The following is a 19,031-nucleotide window of genomic DNA, read 5'->3' on the forward strand; positions in this document are numbered from 1 at the left end:
TTTTTTTTTGCATAACAGGGCTATAAACAATAACTAGTAATGCTGCATACACCAAGGTAAAAATCTTTCTTGTAAAAATGTGTATAATTTGCTGAGGTGTAGTCACTTTTGAGGACATTAGCTACACAGTACAAATATGATGCAAAAATGTATTTCCTATTGAACAAAACTGTAATGAATAAGGCTTGAAATGACTTAAGCTTTCTAAATATAATAAAATTATAAAATGGCTAAGTATAAGATTTCACCTTTCTTATAACTGTAAAATACATATTTGCACATTTTCTAAAGGTCTCTCTTGATCAAAATGTCTGCCCCCACTGTTGTGAACATCACACCGAGCTCTGGCTTGGCTTCCTGAACTTGTTAGGAACTCTCCTTCTATCTCATATTAATCTTGTCTGTCTATGACAAACAGAAAGTGTTTTTGGTTTAAAATCTATGAATTATTTTAGATTACTTTGATCAAGTTGGCTATAAAATCGACCTGCTAGTGATGAAACCTGCTGTGCTACCATGTAAGGATTGCAGACATGTGCTTTGTCAGTCGCTGTGAAGTAGGGTTCAGCCAGGAGTTAACCTCTTAAATGTAATGGCAAAATGTAGATTTCCACCTAAATAGACATACCCAAAAATAACTGCTATTCATGTGTAATTACATGATTCGGACATGCCAAAACTTGGAAAGACATCTGGGAGATGAGGAAATGATCAGAAGATAGGAGTTACATAGTTCAGAATACACAAGATCAAGTATACATAAAACATATATAAAAATGTCTTATCAAACAAACTTGGTTACACAATTGTCCTTTATTAAAGAAGGTGCAAAATAGAAATAAGCTGAACTATTTACAAAATGGCATTTGTTTTACAAAATGGCATTTGTTTTACATCACAGGTGTAAATTATTAGATTTCACTTTCACCATTCTTGTGCATGTCCTGGTAGTCTTTGAAGCAGTCCCTCTCTGCCAGGAAACAAAAAGCAAACTGGCATTTCGCACAGAAGATCTGGCATTTCCCCCTTTTTCCCCCCTGTGTTTTGTTCAATGCTTGCAGTTCTTCCTTTTGTCTTTTGGCATGTGTGTTGGATAGTGGCGCTCACCTTGAGTGGGGGGTCTTGTGATGGTTGTGAGGTTGCTTTGGGCCTCAAATTCAGCCATTTCCAACACCAGCTGCTCTCAGAAGGCCAACTGGGAGAGAAGGGTTTGACTTTTTGCTTTGGCCATCTGCTTGTAGAGAATGAAAACATTTACTGTAGCAATGTCCACAAAGTGGTCAAAAAAAGTCTTACCACTTCCTGGTCTTGTGGAGGACCTGGTAGTAGCCTATCAGAGCATCAGATAGGTCGACACACCCAATGATGGCATTGTAGTCCTTCACAGAAATGGGGACATTCTTCCTCACCCATGCCCCATTGGCATTTTTCACCCTCCTTGAGACATGGTTGTTATTGAATACCTTATGCTGTGTGGTGAGCATGGTTACTCTTCTAGTGTCCTTCCATTTCACAAAAAGCAGCTTGTTAGTCCTGATCCGACGTAGGGTCCCCCTCTCCACTGTCTTTGTCATGTCGTTTACCTTGGTCTTGGGGGAAAAGATTCTGTTCGGACGAATGGTGCCACAAGCTCTTATTTTCTTGTTCAGGAGGTCTATGAAAAGCATGGGACTAGTATACAAATTATCCACAAAGAGCTTGTACCCACTGCCAAGTAAGGGGAAGTCCATCAGCTGCATGACAGAGTCATAACTAAGGCCCTTCCCTGTGGGTGTGATCGCCTTGCCTTCATAAATGAAAAAGTTCCATGTGTAGGCAGAGGCTGAATCGGCTAGCACAAAGAGCTTGTAGCCCCATTTGGTTGACGTATTTGTCATATATTGCTTCAAGCCAATTGGAACCTTTGAGGCAACCATGCGCTCATCTATAGATAGATTTTGAGCAGCCTGGAAGTAAGTTTTGCATGCCTCCACCATGTCATGATAAAGGGGCTTGACTCTTGCAAGACGATCATACCCTGCAGCCCCCTTCTTCTGGACATTCCCTGATCCTTTTGTGGGTCACTCATGTGAAGAGTACGGTTGATGGTCAAGAATCGGTTTTCACTTATGATGGAGGTGGGGAACTCGAACCGATAGAGTGGGGACTCCAGTTGTCAACTAGTCTTGATACATTTACCAGTCCCATGTAAATCACCAAGGAAATGTAGTTGAGCATGTCACCCATGGTGACAGGTTTCCAGGACATCTTCCTTCCCCCTGCTACTTCATGGCCCCATACTTGTTGTTATTACTAATTAGCATCCCCAGTGCAGAGGTGGTAAAGTAGAGCTGAAACATCTGTAAGGGGTGTATGTTTCATCACTAACCATCTGTGGGCCTTCTGTTCATTTGGGTTTAAACCTAAATTGTTCTGGCTCCTCATCTTCAATGCCACCTGTCCTTAGTTTCATCTTTTTTTAGATTGAGTATTTATTGGGTCATTATGTATGTTTGTAATAGTGTGTTATATGTGGAAATGTGTTCGTATTATAAATTGCATTTTAAATGTTTAAGGACTCTTGGAAGATTAGTCCAAATGGGGACTAAAAGAGATCCAAATCAAATCAAATCCCTCTGTTGTGCTGCTTCCACTGCCTCTCCCTCTTCTCTGTTGAGGCCTAGATCTCCACCCAGCCAACCGCAGCTCCAGATGAACTTGCAGGGAGGGGAGTGGTGCCAAGGCCTGCATTGGGATGGTTGAAGAGGAAAGGGGTCTTCGCGGAGTAGCGGATGTAGAACCATCAGACGGGGTGATTGAAACTGCAGTGGGGGGTGAAGACCTTGACCCAGGGGGGGCCTAAACGTTATCTGACAGTGACACAAAGAGGGTCTGAAGAACACACACAATGCAAACAGTAACACTTTGGAGACCAATGCAAAGGTGAGAACCACAAATAAACAATGGCCATGAGAGTTTAGTAGTCTCTCCAAAGTTACAAGGATGAAACTTAGAACATCAAACAGTGAACTAATATGAAACATAGACAATAACTACTTTGGAATTATATAACATTGAAATTGCTTGTTACATTGGCCTATGTAAACTAAATTCAAAGCACAAAAAGTAGACAACTTATAAAAAATGAAATACATATAGTAAATTAGCTATACAAAGTCATGAAAATAATTTGCTTACAAATCTAAAAGTGGATCCTTCTAGAAAGCAAGTCCATAACCTCGTTGTTGTCCAAGTCACTCCCCTGATCCGAGTCCAGACAGTATTTTATTCAAAGCTTCTATGCATGTGTACTTATTCATAGCTACCTTCTTTTTATCTTCCTATTCAATATTCTTAGTTTTTACCTTTTTATTCCCCCGTGAGAAGCCATCTTTTATGCTAAAGTGATGAAATTAAAGCGATGAAATCTGTTTACAATGTAATGTAGTGTGCTCGGTGCGTCTCATCTCTGAGCCAGGTAGCAATAGTTTGCATTACGCATAAAAGGTTCTAAGCCTTGCTTTTTCCCACCCAGGTCAACTGTATATCCCTGGAAAGCTTTTCTCATTCGCTACAAGACTGTCGAGGTGCCATAGTAGCCAATCCCCTGTGTAATGGATGCCTACAGATGTGCAGATGTGCCTACAGGTGGACATTCGATGTTGCCATTAAGTCATACATCATCAGATAACATTGTCAATATGCTATATTTGTTTCTACCAACCTAAGGATTAATTTCATACCCCCATGTAGCTATAGCTCAAACACAGACCAAATTGAAGCTCACCTTGTAAGATGTTTACTGTTTGGTGAAAACGTTGTGTGAAATAAACATTTTGACTCTCGGGGCTGGTGATCAATAACGGTAGGTCACAGGCAGACAAATAAGATATCCTCATGATCTGTGGAGTCCCGTCTTTAAATGGTGCTGTTTTGGTGCTGTATGACCGTATTCCGTGTTTATTTTGTTTATGCTCACAACACTAACCGGAATGTAGGTCGCAGCCCACTTTAAATGAGGTCATCGGCTCGGCCTTCCCTTAGAAATTAGTATGCCCATATATGATAGTAAGTCACAAAGATTTGAAGGTACAGATCAATAGGCAAGATACTTAGCTTTCCGCAGACACCCTGCTTTTGCAGATAGGGGCTACCGTTCTCATACTAGACTAAATTGAATAGGGTCCCCAAATATGGGGGCTTTACATTTAAGAGGTTAATGGACAGTCGGAAGAGAGAATGAAATTGTAGGAGAGACACCCAGCTTCAAGTGGTGTCAGAGTACATGTCATACTTCAGTCAGAATTTTTTTTACCAGACAGACAGACAATGAGCAGAGAGGAAGAGGCTAAGTGAAAGAAAGGACCAAAAGGTTCATGGCTAGAATGAATCCAGCTTTTGTGAATTTATCATCAGATTTTACTTTTCGTAGCAGGTTAGGATAATTAACAATGCAGGTTAGAATAATTAGGTTAATGTTAGGAAAAGGTTCAGGGTTAGCTAAAACGAAAACAATAAAATTAACTTTTGACGTTATTTTGATACAAGCTGGATCCCTTCTAGCCATGAGAGGCCCAACTCTGCCCAAAAATCGGTCTTCTATAGCAGGTGGCATTGTTAGGTTTCTTTCGGTACCCAAGTGAGGAGTTTTTGTATGGAGGTCAATGAGAGAGTCAAATTTGGTCAACAAAAAATCTAAATGTCTTATTTGCTACGTGAGGTTTATTTGACTGAATAGAAGTTTAATAAGGCTAAGGTTGTTACAAGTGTACTGATATAAGTAGCACACGTGACATCCCGGCAACTTTGTGAAAAAAACACTTCATATATGAGTTGTCTCGAGAGGGCTATGCATATTCATGACACGAGGCTAGTAGTATAGCATCTCCCTCTCCATTGAATACAGAGAGTTGACGTCAACAGCCCTCATTGAATTTAAAATGTTAAAATAATGAGATGTATCCACCAATCCAAATAGAGTAATAGGCAGGAGCTTGACAGCCCACAGTGCTGCTATGAGAACAACAACTCCCATTGTTAGGGAGGAGAGACAAGTATCTTATCAGTATATCCATAATCGTTGCAATGAGCCAGATGTTTCACCGGATGTCTAAATCTGAAGCATCCGGTTGGCATTTCCACACAGCACCAATTATGGTGATGAGAGGAAGCCCAGTGACCGGCAGTGGGAGAAGATGGAGCGAGATGGATTTTGGTCGACTTTCTGCTCATTTTCTCATCGATTGAACATTTGATCTCAATACAGTTCTGTTCCCAAAACTACTATCTGTTACGAACAGAATGGACTAAGTTTTGTACACTTTACGCTTTCCCCCCCAAAAAATGTAAATGGTGCTGTTTAGAAGTGCAAGGGCTAATTGAGTTATTGCACACACGCACTTCACAGACTATGTGTTCCCTAATGGAAATAGATGCTTGAACACGCTAATAGGCTCTCGTTAGCTCGTGCTTGGCTCTGCCCACCTCCTTGATTGTTCTGCCCGATATGATTAATTTGCTCCCATTGGAAACAACAGGTTGTGGTCTATCTTGGATTAGTGGTAAAAATCTTTGGATATACATCTGTATCCGTGGGAACCATAACTACCGCTCAATGCAAGCAAATGTGATCTACGGTGTCCACAGATCAATTTATAAGCGAAAATGTCAGTCGGAACCGGTACCAGAATCACCCAGGTCCCCTAAACAAGGGACTTAATATTTAAGTGGCTTAATAGGCCAATAATAAAAGAGAGTTCCAAACCTCTTTTCCAATAACAGATCATTTTTGCAGTTACTTTCAATTTAAAGATACAGTATATTATGCTGGAATATAGAAAAGTACTCTCATGAACATGCAAGTAACATTTTTAAAGACCCAATGCAGCTGTTTTAAAACTAATATCAAATCATTTCTCAGTAACAATTTAGTGCCTAACTAATATATTTCCACTCAAATTGGCAAAAATTGCTTTTTAGCAAAAAAACTCTTTCTCAGGCAATAATTTTGCTAGGACAGTCTGGGAGTGGTCTGCGTGGGGAGGAGAAACCTGAAAACAAGCTGTTTATTGGCAGAGGGGGTTGGTTGAAACTCTTTCTTTTTGGTCTACTAACCAATTTACCGCATGGTGATGTCACCATGGAAAGCCGAAACTCCCGCCCATGCAAACCTGCTGATTAGAAGGTCCTGTGTAGATTCTATTTTCAACCAGCAACTATCAGGAAATAACACTAATCAATTTTTGTTCGTCAGCTGTTGTACAATATGATACCAAACATAGGAAAACAGAATTTTGACTGGACTTGGCCTTTAAACTGTCAGGGGTCAGCTTTACACAGCAATGCATTTCAATGTGTCAATTAACTTAAATCACCAAGGGCTAGGTAGAAGCAACCAGACACCATTGTCGTAGTGAAGGTATCAGATGTGTTGGAGGCTGCCTTTCATTAAATAACAATGTTGCTTCTTTTCTGTCAGTAAACTGTTCAAAACCACTACACTTACAAGTGATGTTCCACAATTTCAGGCAGATTACTGTGGGGTTTCCAAAAGAAGTTGGTATGCTGATATGACTTTTGTAAGTTTCCATTGACGTGACACAAGTAATGTTCTTTCCAAGTTGTAAGTGAGAGGGATAGGGCAAAAGAGAGTGTGTCCTGTTGACCCTTCATTGAAACCTAATGTGCCCGAAGAAAAAGGAACCAAGGTTTCCGAAGCAGACTCCCTTTACACCGACCGGTACAGTCCCAGTCCTGAGGGGCCAAAGAGTGTTCTGGCTTTTATCTAATCTTAATCAATTATAGTCGCAAAACAACTGGGAACTCAGATATCTCCGACTTCCGTCTGTGAAAATAATTTTGAACGGTCATCCAACTCGGGCATCTTTCTAAAGCTCTGACTTTCCGACCTGAAAGATCACAGATGTCATGATTTGACCTTCCTTTATACAGAGTTCCCATTTGTCTTGAAAACATCATATATTGGATCATGTACGGATCTTCATCTTCCAATCAAGTTGCTGAATCAGAAGCCATTCACTTCCTGACCACCTCACTCCACCCTAACCACGCCCTGCAGCTGAAAGCTGTCAGTGAATTACAGTGGTGACAGCGTTATCTCTACTATTGCAACACATTGATAAACCACACTTGACAAAAATAAATAAGACACAGCCATTCTCCAATTTACATGGGCATATCAATAAAGTTACACAAACTAGGCTACTGACCCTCCCCATGCGTCTCGTGCCGCACAGCACTGCTATGAGAAGCAGTCATGCATGGACAAATGTGACCACTATCTAAAAACAAAAGGATAGCCTATAAACTGAATATGAACAGTAGCATATAATATGTGCGATATGATTGCCTATAGCCTATGCGAGCCATATATCTGGTGGGAATTACAAACAAATTAACATAAACGTAACCACCCAGAGTAAAAAAACTGGTTGAATCAATGTTATTTCCACGTAATTTCAACCCCCCCAAAATCTGTGATGTTGAATCAACGCGAAAAACTGATTGGATTTGCAAAAAGTCAACGAAAGGGCATTTCGTTTTTTTTTTACCTAACTTTTAACCTACATCCAATGACATGGTGACACGTTTTGTTGAGATCACGTTGAATTCATGTTAAATTGAGAACTCAACCAATGTAAATCAAATTTAGACGTTGAACGGACGTCTGTGCCATTGGGCTGTTCGGTTACACCTGCAACAACATATTCCTGACAGAATGTATACATTGTTGCTGAATTATTGCCTACTCGTATCCAACACTGTGGAGAGGTTATTGTCGCTGTAGTCACAGCTTGGTCATAATGCGCTCCCTTTAAGCTGCTTTGCCCTCATTCTTTACCACACTGGTGGCTTCACATGACCAACAGTTTAATCGAGAGCAGAAAGATGTAGCATACACACCGTGGTCTAATTAAAAAATAAAAACGAATATTAGGTTACTCACCGCTCAGTGATATGCTGGTTTAGTGTTGGTGAGCAGTCCGATGAATGGTTGAGTAAGATTGTAAGTAGCTTCAGCAGTTTTATTGCAGTCTGCCGTTGCAGGGCAGTCCAGTCTATTAAGGCATGACTTACTGTCAGCTGGTTTGCAGTGATCCCTACTGGCTTGTTTGGGGATTAGACTATAGACTATAGGGACAGAGGGATCATATGGAGGACCAAACCTGCCATAATTAGAATTAAATGAATAAATAAATAAATGCACACATAAATAGATAAATATATGAATAAATAAATAATTGCACATATAAATAGATACATAAATTAATGAATGAATGATTGCACATATAAATAGATAAATAAATGAATGAATGAATGATTGCACATACAAATAGATAAATGAATGACTGATTGCACATATAAATAGATAAATGAATGAATGAATGAATGATTGCACACATAAATAAATATTTAAATAATTCATCCCATTTTCTTTCATTTTATTCATTTATATTATTTCATTTATTTATGTATTTCTTCCTCCAATATGACAATGAGGGGGTGTCAAGCAAACATATGTGGTTGGTATCTGAAACAACTTTGGATGATCAATGCCAAGGCACATTGATCAATTGCATTTGCCTGGGCTGCATTCAAAATGACAGAACATGTTAAAAGGCCATGTTCCACAATAGCACTCCCCAAACAATAATATGTAGCGCATATAGCTATGTATCAATATGATATGTAACTTTTTTGAGGGGAAATTGGAGGTAAAATCTATTATATGCTGCTGTGCTGCACGTGCACCATAAAAACACAAAGAAACATGCTTGACATAGAAACAGATGAACAGTTTTGGAACACTGAGCCATTGACTCCCTGCCTGCACTGAGGTGGCTGTGTTACGGGTGGGTTGCTTTTGACAATAAGGCATCGGACTACAGCCATATAGTTTTGAACCTAGAAGAAGACCAAGAGACAAGAAGGAGTCAACCGAGATGGGCGAGAGGAATGTCCAGTTGTCCAGAAAAGCATGGTAAGGTCACATTACTGAGTATCAAGCTAGCTATTTTGGCTACAACTGATAAAGTCGAGTTGGCTAGCGAGCTGCTTTTTACAGCCAGACTCTCAGTTTTACACTTAGGTAGCTAGCTAGATAATTAACTAAATTGCAATTATCATAAACCATTATTATCTAGCTAGCTACGGTACCTAAATATCTGTCAGATGTAAAGCAAGCAGGATTGTGGCATGTCAGAAGCAATACATGTTGGTTAGCTCACATTAACGAGATCAATCAATCAATCAAATGTATTTGTAAAGCACTTTTTACATCAGCCGATGTCACAAAGTGCTATACAGAAACCCAACCTAAAACCCCAAACAGCAAGCAATGCAGATGTAGAAGCACGTGGCTAGGAAAAACTCCCTAGAAAGGCAGGAACCTAGGAAGAAACCCAGAGAGGAACCAGGCTCTGAGGGGTGGCCAGTCCTCTTCTGGCTGTGCCAGGTGGAGATTAAAAGAGTACACGGCCATTAAGGCCAGATTGTTCTTCAAGATGTTAAAACGTTCATAGATAACCAGAAGGGTCAAATAATAATAATCACAGTGGTTGTAGAGGGTGCAACAGGTCAGCACCTCAGGAGTAAATGTCAGTTGTCTTTTCATAGCCGAGCATTCAGAGTTCGAGACAGCAGGTGTGGTAGAGAGAGAGAGTCGAAAACAGCAGGTCCGGGACAAGGTAGCACGTCCGGTGAACAGGGCAGGTAGAATACCCCCCCCCCCCCTCCAGCCCTGGTGTCCTACCTGGTCGCATACCAGGTTGACCGGGGTGCCGGCGTTGGACATCTGCGACGCCTGGGTCCAGGTGTCCGACCGGGCTCTCTTCCAGGTATGACGACAGTGACGGACAAACATCTGGGCCGAAGGTATGCCAACCTCTTCCTCCTGCTCAGGGAAGAGCGGGGACTGATACCCCAGGAAACACTCAAAGGGCGATAGACCAATGGCAGAGCAAGGAAGGGTGTTACGGGCGTATTCGACCCACACTAGTTGTTGGCTCCAGGAGGTGGGGTTGGCGGAGACCAGGCAGCGCAGAGTTGTCTGCAGGTTTTGGTTGGCTCGCTCCGACTGGCCGTTGGACTGGGGGTGGAACACGGAGGCTGGCCGATGACCCAATGAGTGTGCAGAATGTTTTCCAGAACCGGGACGAGAACTGAGGACCCCGGTCGGAGACAGTGTACACTGGCAGTCCATGGATCCAGAAGACGTGCTGCACCATGACCTGGGCCATCAGGGATATGTGACCCCAGGGACGGTGAGGGACAGACAGAGGTTGAAGGAGACCAGCCGGAGCTTGCAGAGGAGTCTTGTTCTGTGCACAGATCCGGTGACAAACGCAGAGATGTCAGGAACCATGGTAGGCCACCAAATGTGTTGTCGCACAAAGGCCAGGGTCCGCTGGGAGCACGGATGGCAGGCAAGCCTGGAGGAGTGTGCCCACTCCAGGACCGAGGAGCGGACCGCGTCAGGAATGAACATCCGGTTATCTGGGCCCCCCCCGGCTGGGAACGCTGTGCCTCACGAACGTGCTTCCCTATTCCCCAGCTGAGTGCCGTCACCAGGCATGAGGTGGGAAGGATGGACTCGGGTTCCGAGGTTGAAGCAGTGGGGCTATAGCGGCGTGACATCGCATCCGGCTTGACATTCTTGGATCCTGCCCGGTATGAGAGAGAGAAGTTGAACCGGGTGAACAGCAGGCCCCACCTAGCTTGCCTGGAATTGAGGCGCTTGGCGGTGCGGAGATATTCCAGGTTCTTGTGGTCAGTCCACACAATGAACGGATGTTCTGCCCCCTCCAGCCAGTGCCTCCAATCCTCCAGCATCATCTTCACCGCGAGAAGGTCACGATTCCCCACATCGTAGTTCCTCTCCGTGGCGTTGAGGCGGTGGGAGAAGAAGGAGCAGGGATGTAAATTGAGGTCAAGGGCAGAACGCTGGGACAGGACAGCCCCCACTCCGACATCCGAAGCATCGGCCTCCACCACGAACTGTCGGGACAGGTCAGGATGAACCAAGATGGGAGCTGTGGTGACGCGGGGTTTGAGATCCCGGAACGCCCGGTCAACAGCTGGGGACCACGTGAACAGAGGCTTGGGAGAGGTGAGTGCAGACAGTGGGGAAGCCAGGGTGCTGTAACCTCGGATAAAGTGGCGATAAAAGTTGGAGAATCCCAGAAAACGTTACAGCTGCACCCTGGACGTAGGCTGGGGCAAATAAACCACCGCTCTCACCTTTCCGGGATCCATCTGTACAATCCCTGCAGCGATGATGTAACCCAGAAAGGGGATGGTGGAGCGATGGAATTCCCACTTCTCTGCTTTAAAAAAAAGCTGGTTCTCCAGGAGGCGTTGGAGAACCTGTCGGACGTGGAGCATGTGTTCATGGGCGGAGTGGGAGAAGATGAGGATGTCATCGAGGTAGACAAAGACAAACCGGTTCAACATGTCACAGAGAACATCATTAACCAGAGCCTGGAACACAGCAAGGGTGTTGGTAAGCCCAAATGGCATGACCAGATACTCGTAGTGACCGCTGGCCGTGTTGAAGGCAGTCTTCCACTTGTCCCCTTCCCGTATCCGCACCAGGTGTTAGGCGTTCCGTAGGTCCAGCTTGGAGAACACGGTGGCCCCCTGGAGCGGCTCGAAGGCAGAGGAGATGGCGGGTAGCGGTTCTTCACCGTGATGTCATTTAGACCCTGGTAGTCAATGCACGGGCGCAGAGTTTTGTCCTTCTTCTCCGCAAAGAAGAACCCTGCGCCGGCGGGGAAGGCAGAAGGACGGATGAACCCTGCAGCTAGGGAGTCCTCGATGTAGGTCTCCGTAGCCTTGGTCTCCGGACCCAATAGAGTACAGTCGTCCACGGGCGGAGTGGTGCCTGGGAGAAGGTCAATTCCGCAGTCATATGGTCAGTGCTACGGAAGCGAAGTGGCCCGAGCCTTACTGAACACCTCCCGGAGGTCCTGGTACTCCGCGGGAATGGGGGAGAGGTCTGGGGCAACTTCCGAGCCAACAGGAAGACGTCCCGGGGCAGTCTGCGCTGACTTCAGGCAATGGGCGTGGCAGAACTGGCTCCAGCCCATGATGGCACCAGCAGACCAGTCAATGAGGGGATTGTGTCGCTGGAGCCAGGAGAATCCCAATACCACGGGGACCTGAGGAGACTTAATGAGCAGTATACTAAAGTGATAATGTAATGTGTTAATATAGGCCTAGGCTACTTTAGCCATCCTTCCAAACTTTATCAATTTGTTTTTCAATGTAATAGGCCAATTTATCATTTAATTTTTTTAATGTCGATTCATATTAACAATTAACACACGTTTGGCAAGCTATATATCTCACATGATGACCATTTGGAAAACAAAACAGCTTTTTTAACACAATAGCATCCTCATCTGGACTGAAGTTGAATGGCATTTGGTTCCTCATATCCAAATGACCATTATTATGTTCATATGTAGGTGTAGCCTATATCTTTCTTTGTTCTTTGCCTGTTTTGATTATATTTGTATTTTCATACATGGAACAAAACACAATGGTATCTACTGTTTATCCTGGAATTATTTTATTCAATAATCTACTCAATCATGATAACATTGCATTGTTTCAGCTCAGTCAGTAGGGCTGAATCTGTTGTGAAAGTCAGTTAGATAAGCAGAAAACACAGCTCAAATCAGCTCAGTAGCAATTTTATACAGCATTGATTAATGGCAGGGATGAAAGATGTCTGATACACAGTATTTAAAAGTCAATCACATCAATTAAAACCAAACAAAACATCTTCATGACACCCCCAAAAAATGTATGACAAAAAAAATCCTGTAGATCGAATTTACCAAACCAAAGTGTTTGATTATGAAATGAGCTCCCAGTTCTACAAGGCATTGTTTTTTTTTTGTGACCAACTTTTTATTTCGTTTTTTCAGAAGGGGGGGTTACAGGTACAGTACAGGTATAACAAGTCATATAGACTACCGGTCCAAAAAATTTGAACACCTACTCATTCAAGGGTTTTTCTTTATTTTTACTATTTTCTACATTGTAGAATAATAATGAAGACATCAAAACTATGAAATAACACATATGGAATCATGTAGTAACCAAAGAAGTGTTAAACAAATCTAAATATATTTTATATTTGACATTCTTCAAATAGCCACCCTTTGCCTTGATGACAACTTTGCACACTTGGCATTCTCTCAACCAGCTTCACCTGGAATGCTTTTCCAACAGTCTTGAAGGAGTTCCCAGATATGCTGAGCACTTGTTGGCTGCTTTTCCTTCACTCTGCGGTCCAACTCATCCAAAACGATCTCAATTTAGTTGAGGTTGGGTGATTGTGGAGGCCAGGTCATCGGATGCAGCACTCCATCACTCTCCTTCTTGGTAAAATAGCCCTTACACAGCCTGGAGGTGTGATGGGTCATTGTCCTGTTGAAAAACAAATGATAGTCCCACTAAGCGCAAACCAGATGGGATGGTGTATCGCTGCAGAATGCTGTGGTAGCCATGCTGGTTAAGTGTGCCTTGAATTCTAAATAAATCACAGACAGTGTCCACAGCAAAGCAGCCCACACCATAACACCTCCTCCCCCTCCATGCTTTATGGTGGGAAATACACATGCAGAGATCATCCGTTCACCCACACCACGTCTCACAAAGACACGGCGGTTGGAACCAAAAATCTCCAATTTGGACTCCAGAACAGACTCCAGACCAAAGGACAAATTTCCACCGGTCTAATGTCCATTGCTCATGTTTCTTGGCCCCAACAAGTCTCTTCTTATTATTGGTGTCCTTTCAGTAGTTGTTATTTGCAACAATTTGACCATGAAGGCCTGATTCACGCAGTCTCCTCTGAACAGTTGATGTTGAGATGTGCCTGTTACTTGAACTCTGTGAAGCATTTATTTGGGATGCAATCTGAGGTGCATTTAACTCTAATAAACGTATCCTCTGCATCAGAGGTAACTCTGGGTCTTCCATTCTTGTGGCGGTCCTCGTGAGAGCCAGTTTCATCATAGCGCTTGATGGTTTATGCGACTGAATTTGAAGAAACTTTCAAAGTTCTTGAAATGTTCCATCTTGACTGACCTTCATGTCTTAAAGTAATGATTGGCTCATTCATCCCCCTCCTCTCCCCTGTAACTATTCCCCAGGTCGTTGCTGCAAATGAGAACGTGTTCTCAGTCAACTTACCTGGTAAAATAACGGTAAAATAAATAAAAAATGATACACTGTTTTTATTTTCTTATTTGAACTGTTCTTGCCATAATATGGACTTCGTCTTTTACCAAATAGGGCTATATTCTGTATACATCCCCCCTACCTTGTCACAACAAAACTGATTGACTCGACAGCATTAAGAAGGATAGAAATTCCACAAATTAACTTTTAAGAAGGCACATCTGTTAATTGAAATGCATTCCAGGTGACTACCTCATGAAGCTCGTTGAGAGAATGCCAAGAGTGTGCAAAGCTGTCATCAAGGCAACTATTTGAAGAATCTCAAATATAAAATATATTCAGATTTGTTTAACACTTTTTTTGGTTACTACATGATTCCATATATGTTATTTCATAGTTTTGATGTCTTCAGTATTATTCTACAATGTAGAAAATAGTAAAAATAAAGAAAAACCCTTGAATGAGTAGGTGTTCTAAAACTTTTGGCCGGTAGTGTGTGTATAAAATGCAAATATATATATATATATTCAGTTATCATATTTGCATTTTATATTTTCTTGTACCTGTAGGCTGCCACTCAAAGAAAAACAACACAACAAAAACAGACAAATGCAGACAAAGATAAACAGTATCAACATGTTTGTATTATTCTGTATGCAAAGAAAATAAACAAAAAAGGCTCCCCTCCCCAACCCATCCCCCCCAGTTCCCATCCACCTGCCCACCCACATCCTCCCTCCCCACCCAGAACCCCCCAGTTGGAGCAGTCCTCCATAAGAATGAATGGAGTTTTACAGTATTTCAATTAAATATTTCAAGGACAAAATTACATGTATTTAAGAATGTTGTTGTTGTCAAGGGGACAGTAACTACTCTAAAAAATATACTTTAACTTTAAAATGTTTTTATATACAGTACCAGTCAAAAGTTTGGACACACCTACTCATTCAAGGGTTTTTCTTTATTTTTACTATTTTCTACATTGTAGAATAATAGTGAAGATATCAAAACGATTAAATAACACATTCTTCAAAGTAGCCACCCTTTGCCTTGATTACAGCTTTGCACACTCCTGGTGTTCTCTCACTCACCTGCTCTCAAGATACCTTGTTAAAGTTACTAAAGTAATCTTCTAATCAAGAGAAAGGGGATGTTTTCTCTTAGATTTTCTAGATATTAGCATGAGGTAAAACTGGTATTGTACTAAGAAGAACATTTTATGACAAAAATTGCCAACAAACCTCTTTTGTAATAATAACTTAATAAATTGTACAAATGTATTTGTATATTATATATGTTGAAATTGTGGCAAGTATTATTTCCTTTTGAAACCATTTAATTGGTTATATTACAGATGTGATATGAATAGTTGGGTCGTTCAACAATATTAGTGCTTTCTGCATCACTTTGACATTCTAAGTAAAAGTTTTGCACAAATAAAAGCCTGTTATATTTAATGAAGTGCCCTGTAATATAGACCACATGGAAAATTCAATCAATCTCAATTTATATGAATTAAAGACTTGCTAAAGTGCCTCTGTGCATCCTCTGTGACTTTTAGGAAGATTTTTAACCCACTTAACCACAACATTTCTCCAAGTTTTCACCATCATTATAAAGCCCTAGTTATGTTGTAAAGTCATTTCTGAAGAGTATTATTTATTTTATGTTATTAGTGATTCATTTTAAGATTCTTTTTTTTAGGTCAACCCTGTTATGTCAACTGGACTGTTTGAGTATGGTTAAACTATTCAAAAGAGACATTGAACATGATCTCATAGTCAAATCATTGTGTAAATGCCAGTTCTACTCTTTATGACCATTTTCTGGTGTTTTGTGGTGGAAAACCAAAGCAGGTCCAGCATAACACATCAATCCTATTACCCATAGATAGGCCAGAAATGATTTAACAATTAAACATTTTTGGTGAAGCTTGCATTCAATTGCCCCTCCCTGTTGCACACAACAAGCTTCCATTCCCCCTGTCACAAGGGGATTTATGGCTGATTCAAGATTAAATTATCAACCCTGTTACGGTCAACCATGTTACTTTATTTGGCACTTATTAGGCACATACTATAGTCGTTTGTTTTATGTAACCTATTGAAATGGGCAAATATGTTTTTCAGTAAGTTGAATATGTGCTCTTTATGATAGAATGTTAAAATTAGGTGATATAAAAAAAATTCAATACTCAAACGGCACCTAATTGGTGGAACGACCAAGTTACCAAAGTGGTTGCACATTAAAGTTGATAATTTCTACCCATGTACACACAGAAATGTCCGCACATACAGTTTTCAATGCTTTTGCGGGCTATGGGTACTCCTATGGAATTTCTAAAGATTCACTGCAAAAGACTCAAAGGACTGTTACTTTTGTAGTCTTACTGTAAACAACTGTAATCCATCTTCAGTTGATTGGAGGAAGCAAAAGAAGAATATTCAACGGAAAGAAAAAATACACAGTTTGACAGTTCACAGCCAGGATTTCTTGCCTCTGCCTATTTTAGTTATGTTGGCTAGTTTGGCCTTAGTGCGTTCTTTCTCATCTGGGCTTCTCTTGGAGGTGCACTCTACTGTGGAGTCCGTCTCGAAGGAGATGGCTGGGGTGTGGGTGGGCAACACACCACTGCTCTTCTCCTGGGACATGGGAGGGGAGGTCTGCAGGACCACCCTGCCTCGTAGGGAGTGTTTGAGCTGCAGCAGCAGAGGGTTGTTGTGGTTGTGATACAGGTCCACAAGTTCCACAGGGTCCCGCTCTGGCTCGCAGCATGTAGAGCAGGCAGAGCACAGCACACGGAAAATATAGACCCAGCCCAGGTAGTGCAGCTCCACAATGTTCAGGATGAAGCATCCCAGGCTGATGCTGAACATGAAGTTGAGGAAGATGGTCTTCTCCGTGGCACGAGACACAAAACAGTCAGTCCGGTTAGGACAGGGGTAGGTCTCACAGCGGAACAGTTGAGGCACTTCAAAGCCAAACAGGTAGTACTGGCCCAGTAGGAAGGCTATCTCCATGACGGAGCGCAGCACCACGTGGATGATGTAGGTCAGCAGCACTTGGCTGGACAGCTCGGTGGGATCCTTCCCCACCTCCTTCAAGTCCTCCTCCAGCAGGCTCTGCTCCACACACTCCCCCTCCCGGGCGCCCCACTCCTTCTCATAGCAGGGGTTGAAGGAGCGGTTGCTGGCCTCCCGGGCGCTCCACTCCTTCTCATAGCAGGGGTTGAAGGAGCGGTTTCTGGCCTCCAGGGCTTCCCCATCCTCCACCCCTACATGTTTGAGACTTTCGCTTGCAGGAGGAGGCTTAGCAACCTCCTGGATCTTCTCAGTCTCTAACTTCTCATCCTTGGCTATCTTGTGCAACACGTAGACAATGTAGAAGATAGACGGTGTGGAGACGAGCACTATCTGGAAGACCCAGAAGCGCAGGTGTGAGACGGGGGCGAAGGTGTCGTAGCAGACGTTGTTGCAACCAGGCTGCAGGGTGTTGCAGGTGAACTTGGACTGCTCATCGCTGTACACTGCGTCCCCCACCAGGGTCACCAGCAGGATGCGGAAGATGAGGAGCATGGTCAGCCAGATCTTGCCGATCACCGTGGAGTGGTTCTGAACCTCCGTTAAGAAGCGACCAAGAATGGACCAGTCTCCCATTTCTTAACCTGGGGGAACACAGATGAAAAACAAACAGCAGAGGCCTATGGTGTGTTGATCCCACCACACTACAATATTATGCCCCACAGACAAATCAACATTAGTGCTACAGTCTTTGAAGGAGTGAAACATGGATGGAACCTGCGCATCTGCAGCACTGATGTATTTCCTTGTAATCTATCAAGGTCTTTAATGAGTGAGCCATCAGCACAGTTTAGTCTCACTACTGAAAATGAAGTGTCTATTGCGGGAGGGGCACATGCTAAGTCAGCAGAACCATGAAGCCATAAAACAGGTCAACACATAATATGTCATCCAACATCCATAAGAGGGCCAGCAAAATACTTTCACAATGTCACACAACATACTTAAGACACAGTATACTGTAGGCTATGTTGGAACAGGTCGCTATGTGTTATGTAGATGTACTTTGTTTAATATACAGTATGTGTTGTTTAAATTAGGGATCTGGGATATTCTAAATAACATGAGAAAATGCTTAATTTGATACATGAAATGATTATGTAGAAAGAGAAAATTAAATATTGGTTACTCTCCATAATACAGACAGACACAACTCTTCATTATCCCTGACAGACACCGCTCTTCATTATCCCTGACAGACACATCTCTTCATTATCCCTGACAGACACCGCTCTTCATTATCCCTGACAGACACCGCTCTACATTATCCCTGACAGGCACCGCTCTACATTATCCCTGACAGGCACCACTCTACATTATCCCTGACAGACACAGCTCTACATTATTCCTGACAGACACACAAACTACAGTACATCATGAACTAATAATAACAATACCTCAATAATTGTATAAATGTACACTTTGTAAATGTAGCCTACCCCTCCACTCAACCTATTCAACAACAGTCCATAGTGAAAAGGAAAACACTGACTGCAGACTGTCATTGTCCAAAAAGAAAATCCTAATGATTGATTTCTGGAGGAACTTACCTTGGGAAAATGTCTTTCTTTCCGATCCAAATCTGGAAAAATGCCAAAGCAAGCAATCTGCATAACTATCTTTGAAGTGGGAGCTGGTCGTTGGACATTATGGAGTCTATGGAGCTGGATGAGGAGAGAATGGGCTGACCACACATATTCCCTAACTCCATCTGAAACACTCATTGTACTGTATGTGAACAAAGGCTTTCAATGTACA

The 19,031-nt window shown here is 42.5% G+C and overlaps 2 protein-coding genes across 8 annotated transcripts in view; both read right to left on the reverse strand.

Annotated features, from left to right (window-relative positions):
- Positions 1-8,100, reverse strand: part of LOC139537199 (unconventional myosin-XVIIIa-like) — a 110,120-nt gene extending 102,020 nt beyond the window's left edge. For all 7 annotated transcript variants that reach the window (XM_071338244.1, XM_071338243.1, XM_071338239.1 and 4 more), the window contains exon 1: positions 7,946-8,100. The gene's annotated coding sequence lies outside the window, so the exon portion shown is untranslated. The remainder of the gene's footprint in view (positions 1-7,945) is intronic.
- Positions 8,101-16,670: 8,570 nt separating this feature from the next.
- Positions 16,671-17,849, reverse strand: LOC139536666 (gap junction delta-2 protein-like). Its single transcript, XM_071337290.1, has one exon. The coding sequence runs from the start codon at positions 17,847-17,849 to the stop codon at positions 16,671-16,673; it is 1,179 nt and encodes a 392-aa protein (XP_071193391.1).
- Positions 17,850-19,031: the final 1,182 nt, after the last annotated feature.

Source organism: Salvelinus alpinus, chromosome 13, assembly GCF_045679555.1.
Source record: "Salvelinus alpinus chromosome 13, SLU_Salpinus.1, whole genome shotgun sequence".
NCBI classification, from domain to species: domain Eukaryota; kingdom Metazoa; phylum Chordata; class Actinopteri; order Salmoniformes; family Salmonidae; genus Salvelinus; species Salvelinus alpinus.